At 42.2% G+C, this 19,781-nt stretch overlaps 1 protein-coding gene across 1 annotated transcript; it reads right to left on the bottom strand.

Moving 5' to 3' along the window:
• Positions 1-796: 796 nt before the first annotated feature.
• Positions 797-3,577, bottom strand: LOC131919968 (granzyme B-like). Its single transcript, XM_059274390.1, has 5 exons — positions 3,523-3,577; positions 2,488-2,635; positions 1,935-2,070; positions 1,528-1,788; positions 797-940 (listed from the first exon to the last, which is right to left on the bottom strand). The coding sequence occupies exons 1-5, from the start codon at positions 3,575-3,577 to the stop codon at positions 797-799; spliced, it is 744 nt and encodes a 247-aa protein (XP_059130373.1).
• Between the last annotated feature and the right edge of the window lie 16,204 nt (positions 3,578-19,781).

Below are 19,781 nucleotides of genomic sequence, written 5' to 3'. Positions count from 1 at the left end.
GAGGTCCCTGGCTTCCATGGATCTGTGTGATCCTACTTCTCGCCTGGATCTTTGAGAGGTACCTCTCTGCAAGGGCCTCAGCTGGGCTGGCACCACAGGGCTGAGGCCCTAATGGGAGGAACCACACATGGCTTCGGTTGTAGAGGAATAAGAGGTAGGAATGTGCTCAGATCTGCATGGTTGTAAAGCACAGAAGTTGTTAGACTCATCTGAGCAGTCATGATGGAGAAGGACATAGAGCTAGGAGGGTGGAGGATGCTTGGCCCTGGTTCCAGAAGAGGATAGGGAAACTAATTCCAGATGTAGAACAGCCCTTACTGAATTATCTATCACCTTAATGGTGAAGCTGTGGGACAGAGATACTCTGCCCAGGAAGGCCCATCTACAGTGACCTGGGCTCTGTCTCCCATGTCTCCAGGACCAATGGTGCTTTTCCTCTCCTTTCTTCCATATGACACAGAGGAGAAAAAAGTTCACCCTGAGCCCCAGGACGGGAGACCCGCAAGCTCAGCTTTAGGCCTGTCATAAGGGCAGACACTGCAGAGTGGAACAAGTAAAAATGAGCTGGCAATGGTCTTGTCTGAGCTTTGGGAGAGGTTTGTGTATGGTGTTGGGTGAGCAGAGAGCAGAATTGTGTCATTGGCCTGCCAAGACAGAGTTGGTCCCTGTGATACGAAACCAAAACTCCAATTGAGCAAAAAGAACTTTATTGAGTTGTGGCTTCTGTCCCCAGACAATCTTGGATTCAGCTGTAGGGAAGATGCTGAGTCAGAGAGGGGTCTGGTTTGCTCTGGAGTTAGCTGCGTTTCATCGTTTGCTTTATCCAGGATAGGAAATTTGAGACTCTGGTGAAGACACTTGGTGCTGAACCATCCTCACTTCCATAGGCGACAATGCCGGCAAACACTTTGTTACAGAGGAGAGGCCCTCCGGAATCCCCCTGTGAATGGAGAGGGGGCACAGGGAACTGAGCTGTTGTTCACCCTAGTCCCAAACTCCTTCTCAGAGTAGTATGACTTGTGTGCTCTGCTTGTGGGAGATCAGAGAGGAGGCCTGGGTGTCCCTGGGCTTCCTGCTCTGATTGTGGACAGGGTTACTGCTTCACCTCCGTCCTGAGCCCAGCCTCTGCCCTTTCTCCAGGTCTGTGATCCACTCTCTATAAAGGTGTGTGGGACCCTCATCTCCAGGACATTGTTTAAGAACATGGGGGCAGATGAGTGGGCCTGATGTGAGCATGGAGGACAAGACCATGGACAAAAGTGGTGTCTGCTCTGTGGAGACACCTGCTTGTGTTAATGTCATAGGCAGGGACACAGCCTTCTAAAGCCTGGGCCTGGATGTCAGGAAAACTGTGCAAACCCTGCTTTTATACCAGCTGCCTTCACTGAGGCTCCTTGTGAGCTCAGGAGGCCCTAGTTAGTTATTGGTTACTGCTGTTCTCAAGGAGTCCCCTTGATGTTTGGTCTCTAGATCCCAGATAGCCTTTCCCATCCCACAGAGCCCAGAGAGTATGAAAATCCTACTTACCATGAAGGAAGCTCTCTGGATTTTTGGGTCTCCCACACATATCTGATTTGCTTTGTGGTAATAACGTGGATAGTGGGACACACACTCCTGATCCTTCCGTACTATCAGCTCTACCTCTTGTAGTACGTTTGATAATTCATCCTCTGGGCCTATCTTTCCCCATCCAGCCACAGAGCACACATCCTCTGGCTTCACACGGACCCTGCGCCAGGGCAGCTTGAGGGGCCTCACAGCTTTAGTCCTCTTGGCCTTCTTCTCCAGCTGTTGGGGAAGAGGCAGGAGAGACCAGCTCAGCCAGGAGCCTGCCAGCCTGGGATACCTTGACAGCCAGGATGGCAGGGAGGGAAAGAATGGGATGAGAACAAGAGGGGTGATCCCTGGACCATGATAAGAGTAGCAGGTCTCACCTTTAAGAGCATGATGTCATTGAGTTTTTTCTGTTTATTATAGGCAGGGTGTGGGATGATTCTTGCCACAGGGATGATCTGCTGGGTCTTCTCCTGTTCTTGGATGTTGTGGGCCCCCAAGGTGACAATTATTTTGCTGTGCAGAGAGCAGAGTGTAGATAAGAGACGGGGAATCAGAGAGGATCCAGCCCAGGAGGTGTGAAGGGCAGGGTGTGCTGGCCATGGTGGAACCCTAGCTGAGGAAAACTGAAGGGACAAGAGTGACTGTGCCTTCTGCTTCTTAGCCATAAAAACGATAGACTTCTGGAGCAGCAGTACCTGCACCACACTGCCCAGAGTCCTTGTGCTAGGAAAGCACATTGTATTGTTTGGTTTGTGTTGCAATGCTAACTCTGGTCTAAACATGCTTGATTCCTTAGCCATTACTCTGGTGCCAGCCTGGTTCTCACTCATGAGAATTGCTGGGCCCTCTCTCATCCCAAACTCCTTAGGAAGAAGGCAGGGTCTCCATGGAATGTTCCCAGGAGGGTATGGACTGTTTCTTGCTCCTCACCTCCCTTTACAGTGCGCAGCAGTCAGCACAAAATCCTCTCGTATGAGGCAGCCACCACACCTTCGAGTAATATCTCCATCAGTGATCTCAAGACAAGCCATGTAGGGTCGAGAGTGGGGCTTGGCCTCATGTCCCCCGATGATCTCCCCTGAAGAAAAAGCCAACATTCTCGTATGCACCTGCTAGTCTGCTGGAGGGGCTTTGTGTAATGGCTCCAGACTTGCTAGGCATTTGGGAGCCAGGGAGGCCTGGAGTTAGGAGCAGGCTGAGAGGAGATCCCTAAGATCTCCCTCTCAAAAAGGAAAGAAAAGTAGGTGTTGGTCTAGTAATCTTTCTTCCACAAAGTTGGAGGCATGCATAAGTCTCTGGGCAAGGAAAGGCTAAGGACTCATCATGTCTGTCCCCTGACTTCTGTTTCCAGAGACTTTCTAACTTTGCCCCACACCCTGAGCCCTGTGATGCCTGCTTTCTAGGGGCCAAGACTTCAGTTTACACTTTGTGGCATCCTATTTCTTCAGGCCTGGCATAAACTAGGTGCTCAGGAAAGGTCACTGGCTTCATGAGTGATGACTCCCCATTCATTCCTAGATGCAGCTGCTGGCATTCTAGAAAGCAGAGAAATTAGGGCTTGCCCAGTGGTTATCCTTGAACACTGGAACCACTGGAAGCCTGGGAAGCAGAGTTGGAGGAAAGGACCTAGTGACTTGTGATCAGCAAAAGCATTTATTCTGAGGACAGAGTTTCCACCTATTCTGGGATCCAGGTTTCTTGGATGAGTACTTGGTGAGGAGGTTGACTGTACCATCATAGATGCAGAAGCCAGGCCCATTCTGCCTGCTCCAGGAGAACATAATGTTCTCTGCTTTGCAGGTTTCTAACCCTTTACCATGGACTTCTAGGAAAACCCACTTTCTAGATGACAAGTATGGCTCAGGGAGGGGCTGGCACTCGATGGCTCTTCCTGAGAAAGGCCTCTGCCCTCCCACTGCTGGTGACAGAAGGGTTAGGCCACCAAGGGAGGTGTTGCTCACTCACCTGCCTTTGTCCTGGGGGGCAGAGAGAAGGCCAGCAGGAACAGGAGGAGCCTCATCTTCTCTGGAGGCCGAGTAGGACCCAGCACCTGGGGCTTTGCCCTTGCTCTCTCTTAACCTCTAGGAGACGAAGGAGGTGGAGTGAGCTCGGCGACCTTGTGCCCCCTCTCTTTTTATGATGCTTCATCACAGAAGGCTTTCTATGAAAGCTCCCACCCCCATTGCCTCTGCCTGGTGACGTCTTCTGAGTGCTTGTGTGAGAATCACGAAGTAACCACAACAGAACCCACAGCTAATGCCTCAGAGAGCCAGCAGTTCCAGCCCATGGCGGGAACACAAGGGTACAGGGTGGGGTTTGAGAGGTATGGTATCAAAGTCCCAGAAACCCAAGTTCCCAGTGCTGGAAGATCAGTGATCTCAATGCCACAGTGCTCAGTCCAAAAGGAGAGATGTGCATTGAAGCTCATCTCTTGTACAAGAACCAAGTGTGAGCTGACCACCTAGTTGGGGTAAACCAGGGGCATCCATGACCAGAGTACAGTTTGGGGAAGACAATGGTAGAGTAATGGACAAGGCTGGAACAGACAGGCCTAGCAAAAACTATTCAATCTATTTAGCAGCAGAGCTTCAAAAGGTCCATGTGACAAAGACCTTTCTTATGAAATACCCACATGTGACATTTATTGACATGAAATAAGAGATTGCTGTAGGCTGAGAGCTGAACCCCTGACTGACTGAAGCCTGAGTCATTCCTGCTTCTTCAGAAAGGCTGACAAATGTCCCACTGTGAACTAAAGTTGGGAAAGGTCTAGTTTCCTGAAGGACAGTCAGGTCACTAAATTACTGATATAGTGCAACGTAAGAAAGCAAGCCAGGCTGCTAAAACTCAGCAATTGTTCTCTCTCTGTCTCTCTCTGTCTGTGTGTGTGTGTGTGTGTGTGTGTGTGTGTGTGTGTGTGTATGCAACCTTGGGAGTCATTCTCGGGTTGTCTGCCTTGTTTTTTGAGGCATGGTCTCTCACTTAGCTTGGTGATCAGGCTAAACTTCCTGTCCAGAGACCTCAGGTATCTGTCTGTCTCCATCTCCCCAGAGCTCAGATTGTGTTCCCACAACACCCAGCTTTTCACATAGGTTCTGGGAAGGGAACTCAGGTCCTCATGCTTGCATGGCAAAGTTGCTGTTTCCCCCACTTCCTCTTAGTATTTTTTATATTCTCTCCAGAGAATGAAAAATATTTATTTAGTACAAATCAACATCCTTTTTATTAAATATCAATAGATATTCATTATTCATTAAAAAGTCAGCCTGTAATAACCAAGGAACCATGGAAACAAACTATCAACTCATGATACAGGAGCAAATCAACTCATTCCGACATTAGAGACAGCAATGACTTGCTCATACGACACAGCAAAACCTATGAAAAAGGCCATCATTTCACCTCTACTACCACACTAGACAATGGTTTGGACTCATACTGTGGACATTCGAATAATGTCATCTTTGTCAATGTATCGAGTCACAGGGACTGAAGAGCCACCCCATCACAGGGTTTACACATTCCCATCTCCTTGGTTATATTTCAAATTATTGTTAATGAATAAAAACAAGCCAAACAAAGTCAAAGGCACTTTAGATTGGTCTTTCCTAAGAGAAAAATAATCAAATTTTAGTAAATAAAATCCTCCCTCATGCAACGAGTTTCTTAGCAGAATAATAAAATTTTTTGAACACGCTATACACTTTTGACAAAGGACTTGGAAGACTCAAGCTGGAACTGACCTGGAAGCCTCACCTTGAAGACCAGCTCTCATAATAGCTAATGGTGCTATGCAAGCTGCCAATGCAAAAAGCATTGAATAGTCCTACCTAGTTCTAAAACCACAATGACCATCACACCAAGGGTGCAATAGGGGCACTTATTTCCTGGAGGTACCTAACAACTGTCTAGTTAGACTTACGGCCCACTCAGTAAGAGGAATTCATGCTTGATACTAGAAATCTAGTCCACGACCCGTGGTTGTGAGGTCATGGACCCCAGCAGAGGAGAACCTACTACTGAGACTTTCCTAAACCAGTGCAATCAGCTACTGCATTCTAGTAACAACCCTCACATCACAGATCAGTGTGGCTGTCACTCCTCATCACATAAGCTTTGTTTGCAGCAGATGCAGACCATTGCAGATATCCACACACCATTCAAAACACAGAGAACAACTGACTGTGGGGTGCCCAGCCCTACTTGTTATACCTACAACTCATTTCCTGAAAAGTTGACAGAAGAGGGGCCTGAAAGATCGTGAGAACCAGAGGACTAGGAGGTCTGCTGAAAGACGATGTCTTCTATATGTAACAAGGGAGCTGCATCCATGAAATCTAAACAAGATGGCTGCCTAAACAAGATCTGCACAATGACAACACCAGTTGACATTCCAGTGTGAGTCAGGGAGAGCACAAGGCCCCACTCCTAGATACAGAGCTACATTCAACTAATGGCTGCTAAGTGAGGGAGAATCAATCTTCTTCAGGGGCAGAGCTCTGATACATTATCAGGCTCCAAGTGGTCAACTCTAAATGCATATACATACAAGTAACACTAAGTGTACTCAGTAGGTTATATTTACATAGGGGTGTGTGTGAGTGTGTGTGTGTACATGGATGCAGTGTCCGTTGAGTATTGGATCCCCTGGAGCTGGAGTTACAGGCAGTTGTGAGTCACATTATATGGATTTCCTCTTCAGTTGTGGAGCTTAATTGCCAAAATTTAGGCTGCATGATCTTTATCAAAAGGCAATGTGAACTATGATATGAGTTTTAAAAAATTAAACTGTAGGAGCATTTCCTCAGAAAAATTATGTACATACATACATATATATACATATGAATTAAGGTATTATTTGAAATCATCTAGCTAGCTAGCTACCTAGCTATCATGCATTTTTCTCATGACTAAACTAAATCTATACCCTTTATATATGTATTTATATACATGTGTGTATTAAACTGTACATAAATTTATATGGGTGGGTGTGTGTGTGAGTGAGTGTGTGTGTGTGTGTGTATGTGTGTGTGTGTGTGTGTGTGTGCAGGCATATTGCTGCTAAAGTGTTCTGTTTGTATCCTTTCAATTCAGGCTTTCCAAGCATGGTCTTGGTACATGTTTTCTCAGGAATATTTTCAGGACTCAAACAGAAGATTAGAAGTCAGCTGCTCTCCCTCTTTATGAAGGTGGCTCTGTTCATTAAGACAGTCTTCTGGAAAGGTCTTTGTGGGCAACAAGACATGAGGGTCGCAGGAACCTGAAGGAAGGAATTTCTCCCATGTGAAGATAGGTTTTGTATAGACTGTGTGTGTTTGTGTGTGTGTGTGTGTCAGAGAGAGTATGTGAGAATGTGTGTGTATGTGTGAAAGAGAGAATATGTGTGAGAAAGAGTGTGTGTGAAAGAGAAAGTGTGTGTACATAAGAGAGAAAGCATGTGTATAGGGGAGATTGTGTGTGTGAGAGAGTGTGTGTATGTGTGTGTGAAAGAGAGAGTGTGTGTGTGTGAGACACACACCGGTAGGATTTGCTGAAGGACTCAGAGCCAGGATGATCACGAGTTTGAGGTCAGTCTGGACTACATAATAAATCCCATGCCAGCCAAGGCTCCAGAGTGAGGCCTTGTCTCAATAAACCAAACAAAGCACATCGAAATAGCAACAGCAGTGACAGAGCTGTTTTTGTTCCTGAAGTGATAAGGTGTAGCCCCGTGAAGGGATGCCTGATACTTCTGAGTCCTCGTATACAGAAAAAAAGGAGACAGAGATGGGAGAGCCTTGTCCTCCTCTGTACATTAGTCTGTCTGGGGAAAGTGTGTTCCCCGTCTTTCAGATGGCAGCTCTGAACAGACAAGTTTGTTTGTGGTTTTTGTTGTTCTTGTTAACGAAATGCCTTCCTTTTAAAAAAATATTAATTCTCTGAGAATAACATATAGTGAATTTTGATCATATCATCCCTCTTCCCCAACTCATCCAGATCATCCCCTACCTCCCTAACCACACAACTCAACTTTGCTCTTTCTCTTACTCTCTTGCGCTCTCCCCCAATGAGTCCAGTTTGTGTTGAGCATGAGGCCTGTCCTTGAGTGTTATCAATATACCAGGTGCCACATCATTAAAGAAAGCTGATTCTCCCTCTCCCAGCAGCAATCAGATGTCAAAAGCTCCTCAGACAGGGATCAGACGTCATGCCCACCTCCATTCTTCCATGCCAGGGTTTTGTCTGGCTTGAATTTTTGCAGGTCTTCTGCATGTTATCACAATCATTAGGAGTTCCTACGTCCATCTGCCTATTATACTTGGAAAACGGTTTTCTTGAAGTCATCCACCACAGTGGCTCTGAACAATCTTTCAGCCTCCTCTTCTGAGTAGCGTTTCTGTTCTATTTTTGATGCTGGCACAAACTGGATATCAAGAAAAAAGGAAGAATGGAGACTTATGGATCAATTTTGTTTATGATCCATAGACAGAGTAGTCTTGTGACATACACAAGCTTACATCATATTCAAATTAGATTTGTACCTAGTGTGACTCACATTTAATGAAGCTTACTACACAGATTTAAGTAAAAAGTCCTCAAATCACCTTAATAAACAAAAGCAATGGTAAAATGAAACATCTACTCATGTGAATAATCCTTATCAATCTATGAAACAGAGATTCTCCTGTCCTAACAACTGGAGGGTGAAAAACAAAACCCTACAGAAACCATCAATCAATTCTGAATCTAGTCAGAAGACAAGAATTTCCAGTTATCTCACAAAATGCCACACTGTCGTACGGGGTCGATGTTTGCAATAGGTGGTGTGGGGGCATGCCAGCTCTGTTTCTCAACAGGACCTCCTCAAGCATGTCCACAGATTCTTAAAGAAGAGAGATGTATCAACCTCATCAGAGGGGCAGAGCTAGGGCAATTGTAGGGACAGTGTGGCACTCTGGAGGTTCTGTCAATCTTTACCAAGCTCCCTGAACTTCATGCTCTGCTCTGATGTATCCTTAGGATTGGGGCCTGAGTTCTCTTCAGGGAGATGACCAGGACACAGAGTCCACACTTACTCTCTTAGTGCACAGCTACTTTTCCTAGGGCCTAAGCGTGGTTAAACATGTCTAAGAGGGGGTCACCGGGAGGTCTTTGGATTAGAAAGGTGGGGAAAGCCAGTGGCTTTTGTACAGACCCAGAACAATCAGAAGCAGAAGTTTATGGGGACAGTTTGGGTTCAGGGGTCTTACGAATGTTGGAAGAAAAACAGAAAGAGCTGAGATGAGCATGGATGGTGGACAGCCTGTCTAGATGCTTCCTCAAGGAAAGGTTTGTACCTTAGTCCACAGGGACAGGCTTTCTAAATCCCTTTACCCAACAAGAAAGACTATTCCCATAACTGTGAAGTCTCTTTCTCTGTGAGTTCATGCCTTGTCTACACCTCTGCATCCTGAGTGCTGGGTGGAAAGGTGTGTGCCACAACACCCAGGCTTTCTGTTCTTTTCTTTTCTTTTTCTTCCCTTTCTTTTCCTTTCCCTTCCCTCCCTCCCTCCTTCTCTTCCTTCCTCCATTTCATTCTTTCATCTTCTTTTTTGTTTGTTTTTTCAATATATCTCTGGGAAGTGACTGGGAGATTTACCCCCTCTCTTCTTCCAGGTAAAGCCAGCACACAGCCTTCTGAAGAGGTCGTCAGCCTCACTGAGGGAAACACAACCCATGCCTTCTACAGCAGTGACTCTGGAACAAAGGTCTATACTGCCAAGGCCTTTGTTAGAAAAAGGAGTTCCACAGCTTGTGCTCCAGAGTCCCCACAGGAAACTGTGAGCCACAGAGAGAAGCCTCTCCCTTAGCCTCATCTCGTGCTCTGTGTCCCCTGCTTTACAGTCGTGTGATTGCCCAACTAGACAGTGACGGCAACTGTCAAACATGACTGAAATGCCAGGTGTGCTCCCGAATACCTTCGGACACAGGATGGGCGGGGTTTTCATTTCCTGAGGGATGTGAAGAGGAGAGCAAGGAGCACAAAACAGAAAGGAGGGACCGTGAGAAAGCACTGGCTAGTTCACAATTGACTTTGGGACACTCAGAAGACTGGTGGAAACTGAGGACCAAGAGGAAGCCTCCCCAGAGGCTTTCAGAATCTCCACAGCATTGGGTTGGGGACAACTGTCTACCAACTTGTCTCCAAGAGTACTTTTGCATTTCCCTGTTCCTGCTGGGACCAGGGGCTTGGAAAGCCTGGATCTCTGACTATTTCTGACTATCAGTGACTTGGTATCTGGCATATGATCTTATCTCCTTTGTCTATTTTAAATATTTGGTTCCTTCCACGTTACATGACACCCACCCTCCTTCCTACATGCCTTCCACATGCTGGGTTTTTGTTTTGGTTTGGTTTTGGTTTTTGTTGTTGTTGTTGTTGTTGTTTTGAGACAGGGTTTCTCTGTGTAGCTTTGTGCCTTTCCTGGAACTTGCTTTGGAGACCAGGCTGGCCTTGAACTCACAGAGATCCACCTGGCTCTGCCTCCCAAGTGCTGGGATTAAAGGCCGGCTTTCCACATGCTGTTTTAAGAGTAGAGATTTCTTGTGTAACCCTGTGTTGCATTTGATATGAAGAATGAATTTTTATCCTTTAGTATCTCACCAACTCCCTTATTTACATTTTGAGACAGGATCTTACTGTATAGCTCAGGCTAGCCTGGAACTTGCTGTGTAGTCCAGGATGGCCTTGAATTCCAGATCCTCCTGCCTCAGCTGCTGGAAACCTTGCTCCAGACCTGGGAGGGAAGGATGGAGTCAGTGCCATGAAGAAATTGTGACCATCTGTTGTTCAAACAAGTGGCCCCAGATAGCCTGGGATGTCTGTTTTTATACAGTTTCAGTGGTTTGCATGAGCAGTTTTACAATCAGGTTTTACTTCCTACATTTCTGAAAATGGTTAGAATTATTGCCAGTTTGTTCCTTGCTTCTTTCTCCTTCCATCTCCCAACTCTCCCACGGGCAGCCATTATTACCTTTTTGATCTATATCTCTACTGTCAGAAGCATAAGCACTTTTGCAAGCTACAAAGGAGCTTTTCTAACTAGGCACACCTACAGGTAGGACAGTGTGCCCAGTTGGCAGCACATGGGGTTACAGCGTCATGCAGGGCGAGAGACAGTTTTGTCTGTTGTGGTTAATATTTATGTCTGGTAGGGTCTGGGTCCTGATGATCAACTCACCAGCCAAAGCTGGATCAATCCACTCTACATTTTGTACTATTCTACCTCCTCTGGGGGCATACCAAATGTTTCCATTCATCCTATAGGCAACATAGTCTGGAGATGTACTTACTCTTAGTAATTGGCACTGTTTATCCCTTGCCCTTATGTCCATCTCTCTTAACTTCTTGGGGTATTAGCACAATTATTAGAAATGAGGGAACTGTGGGTTTCTATGATTCTACTTCATTCCCTTTTCCTTGAAAGTTCCCATAACTCTTAATAACTCTATTTAATAACATTTTTGACAGCTCTTATGGTTAAAATCATTCTTTCCAGAACAGTTATGCAAATATGTGATATTAAACTTGGTGACCTACACTGACTCATTGAGGCCAGCAGTAGGGAGGGCTAGCATGGTGAAAGCAAGGAGAGCAGGTAGCACACGCAGGGTCGGGCCCAGTTGAAATTCTGTTCAGGAAAACAACACATCCCATGCATTTTGCTGAATTTCAACTTGTCTGTCTACACCATGTTCATGGTAACTGCCACTTGGTTCCCATAGAATTCTTTTGCTATCAGGGGTGAAGTCAGATCTCCTTTACCTCCTTGGAGAGGTAGTGGTGAGGATTCATTGTGATATTCTTGCATCTGAAATATCTCTTTGCACCTTCTGGAGTTAAGTTAAGAGACAAAAGGCTCATAAATAGGTTCAGTAGCTTGTATTGATCCTAGTATTGATCATGCTAGGTCAGGAGGAGTGAGTACCAGTTCAAGGAATAAAGGTGGAAGTATTTCAAAGGCAAGATCTGAGGGATGTAAGAAGCTTGTGTTTGGCCCTGTGTCCCGAGACTCTGGGGAAGAGTGGTCCCCTGAAGTTAGGCTCACACTCAACTGTACCAGAAAAGCACTTGAAGAATATCTCAGTACAATGATCATCTCAGATCAGACTTCCTGTCACTGGCTGAAGATCGATGAAAGACATGGATGCTTATAATACCACAGTAAAGCTCAATGACAGGCTTGTGGCTTTTGCACTAACTCTCCAGCTGTTCCATCTGAGGACTCAGTGGGTGGGGTGAGATAGTGCACTATCACAGGTCTGGCTGCGGGAGTCCCCTTATTGGTGAGCAGGTAACCGCATCAAAGTGGGTGTTATATTCTCAAGGTCTATTAGAGTCCATTTATATTTAGTTGCTACTATGAAGCACACAGCTTCACTGTCTCTTTTACAATAAAAACCCCAGAGTGGAAATATACACTGCTGAATACGATATGCTCACCCTCCAAGGCTCTCTTGTATGTGGGTTTACACGTTGACATGATTCTAGAGAATCAAAGTACATGAGTGAGATTCCCAGAAGACATTGTTTCTTTAGTGATGGTGGTGGAGAATGGGGCCTTGCACATGCTATCTAGTCAAGCACTCTACCACAAAGCTATGTCCCCAGCTCTCTGGAAAATATTTTTAATACGGCGTCTTTCTTTGGCCTTTCTCTCCTACTTTCTCATCCAGCTTTGAAATTGACCATGATGCCTGGGGAAAGAGGGATCATCTACATCAGAGAGATGATGACATCAAGGGCTGATCCCTACCTTCAGTTTTCCCTTCCACTCTCTCTTTCTATCAAAAGGCCGTATTTATGTTCTACATTGCTACCCATGAAGTAGCTACCAGTGCTCTGAGGAAGTACTCTTGTAGATTCACCTTCTTACCATGCTTTCCAAAAGATGTCACCTTCTCTACAGAACGTTCAGTATCAGTTCATTCATCTAGAGACTTCAGCTCTGGAAACGTCACACACCTGCAACTGAGTGGGTTCCCTTCTCACAATGACGATTGTCCCCAGTGGAATGTGACTAGACTGTAAATGTAACCAACCGTCTTATTAAATAAGAAACACAGAACCCATGCAAAGAAGAAAGCCAAGAGATCAGAGCTAAGAGCTGAAACCTTACCCTTCCTCGAAAGAGAGCTACTTCCTGTGTTAAAGTCTTTATAAAGACTGTTGGCTCTGCCTTCTCATTGTAAACCCAACCACATGGCCACCTCATCACTGCCTGTCTGTAGAGACCTCCAGGTCTTCTATGGTTGGTATTGAGATTAAAGGCATGTGTCTCCAATGCTAGCTGTATCCCTGAACACACAGAGATCTACCTAGCTCTGCCTACCAAGTGCTGGGATTACAAGCATATGCCACCACCGCCTGGCTTTCCTATGGCTTGCTAATAGCTCTGACCCCCAGGCAACTTTATTTATTAACATACAAATAACATTTTAGTACAAAATAAAATATCACCATATTTCCCTTTTTCTATTTTAATAAAAAGAAAAAAGGAAAAAGCTTATAACTAACATAAGAAAAACTATATACAAAAGTACAATGACTATATACAATATATACAAGTAATAAATACCTAAACAATGTCTAGTCCATTTGTATTTGACAAATTCAGAGAAAATAATTGCATTATCTATCCTATTTTAGTAAGTCCAAAATGTATCTAATTCACTTTCTATCCTAATTAATCTTCAACTATAACTAACTAATCTTCAACTTCCTCAGAGACCCAAGAAGGAAGTAATATTAGCTAACAAAAATAAAAACAGGAAGTACATGCAAGCAACTTCCAAAAAATTGTGAGTTGACAGTAACAGCCAGCTGCCTGGACAGTCATCTGAGGTTTCTCCACAGTATTGGGGCATCATCTTCAGCCTATAGGCTTAGCGTATCTGACAGACTCATTTTTGAAGTAGGATGTACACTAGGTCAACAGTTCAACCTCACATTGGGTGAGAGCAGTCCATGTACCAGAAACACCTGAATTCCACTAGTGTCATGTCATGATTCAGGATTTTAAATTCTGGGAATTGTTGATGTTTTTTGAATTCAGCTGTCCATTCTTCTTGGCTATGTGTATATGTGGCTTCATCTCAGCATCCTGTTCTTCTCCACATCCCTCTATTAAATGCCATTCTACTATTGAGAGGCGTGAGCTTAGTTACTCTTCAAGAATAACTGTTTCAGCTGCTGTTCCATTGTACATCATAAGTCATCGGCCCATTGCCTGTTCAGCTGCCTTTGAAGAAAAGGGCACTGTACCTTTTCCGGATTGCGAAGGCCATTTCAGGGATGGTGCCATATTGTCCTGGCCTCAGAAGATGCCTTTTGATAAAGCCATAACCACACTTGTTTTGGCAAGAATCAGTAGTCCTTTGTTTCATGTCCTGTTTGTCCTGTTTGTCAGCAGTTGATTCGAGGATACTTTGTTATCCAGTGGCTAACTTTTGCCACAATGAAAGTTAACTCCAATTGCAGTTTTTTCAATGCCCATATTTTCTCTGAAGTAGATTGGTACTACAGGAGCCCACATGTCTCATAGTCATAACAAAAAAGAAAATTTTTCTAAGTTATTAAAACATTTTAAATGCCATATTCTGTATATCTCTGAAGGGTTTGAAAATGACCTGTCTATCTAAAATATATCTGCTCAATCTTGAAAACATACCTAATATGACTACAAGTTCTATTATAATGTCTAACTACTAACTTTCATTTCTTTATATCCTAATAGTTGGTAATAACAACAGTCAAGGATCAGAAAATTGCATTACATTGTTAAATTAATGGTATAAGTACAATTAGAAATATACATATAGCATTTTCTAACAATATCAATTTCAATTGATATTTGTATACAATATAAAACAATCCAATCCAATGTAAAGTATTTACATTTTTCTTTTCTTTCTTTCTTTTTTAAACAAGAACCTTAAATCTAATCTCCTTTGCTTAGCCTTTTTCCTAACCCTTGACAACAACTTGTAACCAATCCCCCTAATCAATGAAAATTATCCCAGACCCAAAACCCATTAAAAGACCAAAAAAAAAAAAAAAAAACCACCCACCTCACACCACCTCTTTGGAAATGTTGGCATTGTATTCTTAAAATTGCTTCCTGTTGGGTATGGGCAAAGGTATCTTTATCCTGAAAAGAAAACTTTTAGGTTAATTGTCAAATTCTAGGAAAGGTAACTATATCCTTCATTATCCAGTCTGTGTATAATGCCAAAGTTCAGAGTTTATCTCAAATTCTTATTCAAATAGTCTTTGAGACTGGATCATCTCAGCTAGCCCTCTCAAAATTGCTCTGAGCACTTTGTAGTTCAAAGTTGATCTGTAAATGATGTTTGTCAGCTTAGTGATGTTATTATTGTCCACGTGGAATTGCTGTTGTTGTAGGGCCCCATCTTCTTCCTGGAGACTTCAGTTGATGTTAGGCCTGGCCATGAATTCCTGCAGAAAACTGATAAGAGACTTGAACACAAAGACATATATATATATGCAGCTAACTGAAGCCTTTTTTCTTTCTAGAATTAGGTAGTACTCTATATGACCATTCATATCTTAACAAAGTTTAAAATGTATATATATATATATCTATATATATATTAATCTTGTAAATTTTGATATAAAATTCATACTTTAAGAAAAGTTTAAAGAATCAGAATAGAATCAAAGAGTTGAGATTAGTAGTAGAATAGTCCCTTAATTAATTTGGCTTTTCTCCTGTCCCATAGCAGAAGATGGCTCTTTTCTTCTGGCATGATATAGGGAGTTTGCATTTTCCTTTTAACAACATGCTTGAGTTTAAAGAAAGAGAGAGTCATTCTCCAACTCCAAAGTCAGCTTTAAATTTTAATTGAACTGTGACTATTGGAAAACCAATAGTGTTAAATCTTTAGAGAAAAGCAGAAACAAACATTTAGGAAGACATAAAATTTTTTAGATAATATACCCATATGCCATTTCACTCTGTTTCCTGGGATAGATGATTTGTCCCTTTTCTTCAGTTGTCTCATTTGTCCAGTGTTCTTCAGATTCCTTAACCTCTATTCTCCTAAAAGACAAAAACAAAAACCTTTCCCCAAGGTTTTTTGAGGATGTTCCTTTTTGGCAAGTTATTATCTGATTAAATGAAAAGGCATGTGTTACTGGTATAAGTTAGTTTAAATTGGATGTTCATGCTAGTTGATGAACTATCACCTGCTCTAACTAAGAGCTCTCTCTTGTTCAATTTGAACCTTTATCAATTTTGATGGTACCCATAGCTTATCTTCTCCTGTAGAAACAAAAGCAAAACCTCGTCCCCAATGTAACACATATCCTGGTTTCCATTCTGAGGTCAGCACATCCTTAAAGTATATAGGATGATTTAATTCTGTAGTTTTTTTTCTGTTATCCAATGTCTCTCTGCAGCTGTTGTTCCTTTCTCATTGACATTGAGAAAATTTAAAGTTAATAGAGCATTATGTAGTCTATTTCTGGGGTTTTTTGTTACCCCTTTCTGTTTATTTAGCATATCCTTTAGAGTTCTGTTTGATCTTTCTATAACTGCTTGACCTGTAGGATTATATGGTATACCTGTAATATGGTTTATATTGTAATAAGCAAAAAACTGTTTCATTTTAACAGAGACATATGATGGAGCATTGTCAGTTTTGATTTGTGCAGGTATGCCTATGATGGCCATAACTTCTAGCAAATGAGTGATTACAGAATCAGCTTTTTCAGAACTCAAAGCAGTTGCCCATTGAAATCCTGAATAAGTATCGATGGTGTGGTGTACATATTTCAATTTTCCAAATTCTGCAAAGTGAAACACATCCATCTGCCAGATTTCATTCCTTTGAGTACCCTTTGGGTTACTTCCTGCTGGTAACGGCGTTTGATTGTAAAAGGAACAACAAGTAGGACATTTCCTTACTATTTCTTTGGCTTGTTGCCAGGTTATGGAAAAATCCTTTTTTAAATCTTTACTATTGACATGATTTTTTTTATGAAATTCTGAGGCCTCCAGCACATTTCCTATCAATAATTTATCAATCTCATCATTGCCTTGGGCTAGAGGGCCTGGCAGACCAGTATGGGATTGGATGTGAATTATATATAAAGGATGACTCCTTTTCTGATTGTATCTTGTAATTGAATGAATAGTGAAGTTAATTCTGAAGCATCAGGGATAAATTCTGCAGTCTCAATATGTAATACTACTTTTTCAGCATACTGAGAGTCAGTTACTACATTGAGAAGTTCTGAAAAATCCATTAATACCAACAGAATAGCATACAATTCTGATTTTTGAACTGAATTATAAGGACTTTGAACCCTTTACTTAAATTTTTGGATTTGTAACCTGCCTTTCCTTGTTTGTTGGCATCTGTATAAAATGTACGAACTCCAGATATGGGTTTTTCCCATACAATTCGAGGCAAGATCCAATCAGAATTCTTTATAAGATAAATTCTATCACTTTTGGGATATTTGCTGTTAATTTCTCCCAAATAATTACTGCAAGCTTTTTGCTAAGGTTCACTTTCTGTCCATAATTTTTCAATGTCCTCCTTAGTTAAAGGTACGACAATTTCTGCTGGGTCTATTCCTGCTAATTGACAAAGTCTCAATTTTCCTTTCCAAATCAAGTCAGAGATTTTTTTCCACATAAGTTTTTAATTTTTATTTGGTTTATTTGGTAAAAATATCCATTCCAATATAATATCTTCCCTCTGCATTAATATTCCTGTTGGAGAATGCCTATAAGGTAAAATAACCAAAATGCAATCCAGCTTTGGATCAATATGATCTACGTGCCCTTCATGTACTTTCTTTTCTAACAAGGCCAATTCTTTCTCAGCTTCAGGTGATAATTCTCTTGGACTATTTAAGTCCTTGTCACCTTCTAAGGTTTTAAACAAATTATTCAGTTCATCATTTTTTACCCCAACAATAGTTCTTAGATGAGAAATGTCTCCAAATAATCTTTAAAAGTCATTAACAGTCTGTAGTCGATCTCTCCTAATTTGCATCTTTTGAGGTCTAATTTTTGTAGCTCTATTTTATATCCTAAATAATTAATAGAATATCCTCTTTGTATCTTTTCAGAAGCAATTTGTAATCCCCAGCAAGGCAAAATTTTCTTTACTTCTTCAAACATTCTTTCTAAAGTATCTACATTTGAGTCAGCTAGTAAAATATCATCCATATAATGATAAATTATAAATTTAGGAAATTTTTTACGTACCACTTCCAATGGCTGTTGTACAAAATATTGGTACAGAGTTGAGCTATTCAACATTCCCTGTGGGAAGACCCTCCATTGAAATCTTTTAACCAGTTGAGAATTATTATAAGTAGGCACTGTGAAAGCAAATCTTTCTCTGTCTTTTTCTTGTAAGGGTATTGAAAAGAAACAGTCTTTTAAATCAATAACTATGAGAGGTCATCCTTTTGGTAACAGAGTAGGCAAAGGAATTCCAGATTGTAGAGAGCCCATTGGCTGAATTACTTTGTTAATTGCTCTAAGGTCTGTTACCATTCTCCATTTACCAGATTTCTTTTTAATAACAAATACGGGAGAATTCCAAGGGCTGGTTGATTCTTTAATATGCTGAGCATTTAACTGTTCTTCTACCAGCTCTTCTAAGGCCTGTAGTTTCTCTGTTGTTAAAGGCCATTGCTGAATCCATACAGGGTTTCTGTTGACCATTTTAAAGGTAGAACTGTTGGTGGTTTTGGAAGATTATCAGTTGTTGTGCCCTGTATAACCTTTGTAAATGACTCAGGTTTTTTTTCCTGGTTCCTCAACTCTGTCCCATGCATTCAAGGCTGCCGTTCGACATAGAATTAGGGTTTGGACATCATATAAACATTGTGTTTGAACTGAAGCATATTGGCCTTCTCCAATAAGCTGATCCTGGCAGACTTGTATTCCGCTATCCCTCCATTGTTTTTCTATATTTTTAGCTTCATTACTGAACCACATTTTCCACTGGAGATTTTGTCTGGGTTCAAGAACAGCCTGTTCCAAATCCCACCAGTCCTTTGGTAGAATCCTATTACATGTTGACCAAGTGTTTAACATTTGCTTTACGTATGGGGAATGCATGCCATAAGATGCTATTGCCTCCTTAAATCTTCGTAAGTCTAACATTTCAATTGGAATCCAAGTATTTTGTCCATTCTCTTCACCAGGTAGCTGCTGTACGGCTACTGGATAAATTAAGGGTGATTGTGTGAAAACAGGCTTTCTTTCTGTGACCTTATGATCCAATTTTGAAACAACTTCACTGTTAATTTCTTCTGTCTGAATTTGAATTTCTCTATAATTCATTTTTACAGGTTTAACAGGTTTTTCTAAGACTGTTATCCTGGCACTTAAATTGACTATCTTTTTAAATAGTAAAATGAGGATAAGAAAAGTAATAAACTGAATAATTTGAACAATATTAATCTTCTCATATAGTTGTTCCATTGTCAGAGTGCCTAAAATTTCAAACAAAGCCCAATTTTCTTCCAATGTACACATAAAGCCCATTTTTTTTAATGTAGAAAAAATTCTCTTTTAAATAGATATCTTAATTGACTTACCAAGTCTGCGTAGAACAGTAGAAATCAGAGGGAATTTCAAAACAGCCACCTGGTGTCCGAGGTGTGAATCCAGAAAGAGAGAGAGAGAGAGAGAGAGAGAGAGAGAGAGAGAGAGAGAGAGCATAGCTACAATTTCTGACTAAAAGCTTAAGTCCAGCCACGTTTTTCCCGCTTGAGCCCAGTCAAGCCTTGGCTTTACAGGCAGGGGCCCTGTTCGGCATGGCAGGCCTGAGTTGTTTGTAGCACCAGCTTTAAGCAAGTAGCTCCAGCTGCGGGTCAGTCAGACCTGGGCCTGAACTAGGGAGCCAGGCCCCCCAGGCCGGAAACTGGACCTGCTGCCAAGCCAAGCCAAGCAGTTTTTAATGGATTCTTGTCACGTTGGGCACCAAATGTAGATGTAACCAACCATCTTATTAAATAAGAAACACAGACCAATGCAAAGAAGAAAGCCAAGAGGTCAGAGCTAAGAGCTGAAACCTTACCCTTCCTCCTGCGGTGGTCCTACCTCTCCGAAAGAGAGCTACTTCCTGTGTTAAAGTCTTTATAAAGACTTTTGGCTCTGCCTTCTCATTGGTTGTAAACCCAACCACATGGCCACCTCATCACTGCCTGTCTG

This window comes from Peromyscus eremicus, chromosome 9, assembly GCF_949786415.1.
Source record: "Peromyscus eremicus chromosome 9, PerEre_H2_v1, whole genome shotgun sequence".
Classification (NCBI taxonomy): Eukaryota; Metazoa; Chordata; class Mammalia; order Rodentia; family Cricetidae; genus Peromyscus; species Peromyscus eremicus.
The sequence above is the reverse complement of the archived record's forward strand: the minus strand, read 5'-3'. Positions and strand labels throughout refer to the sequence as shown.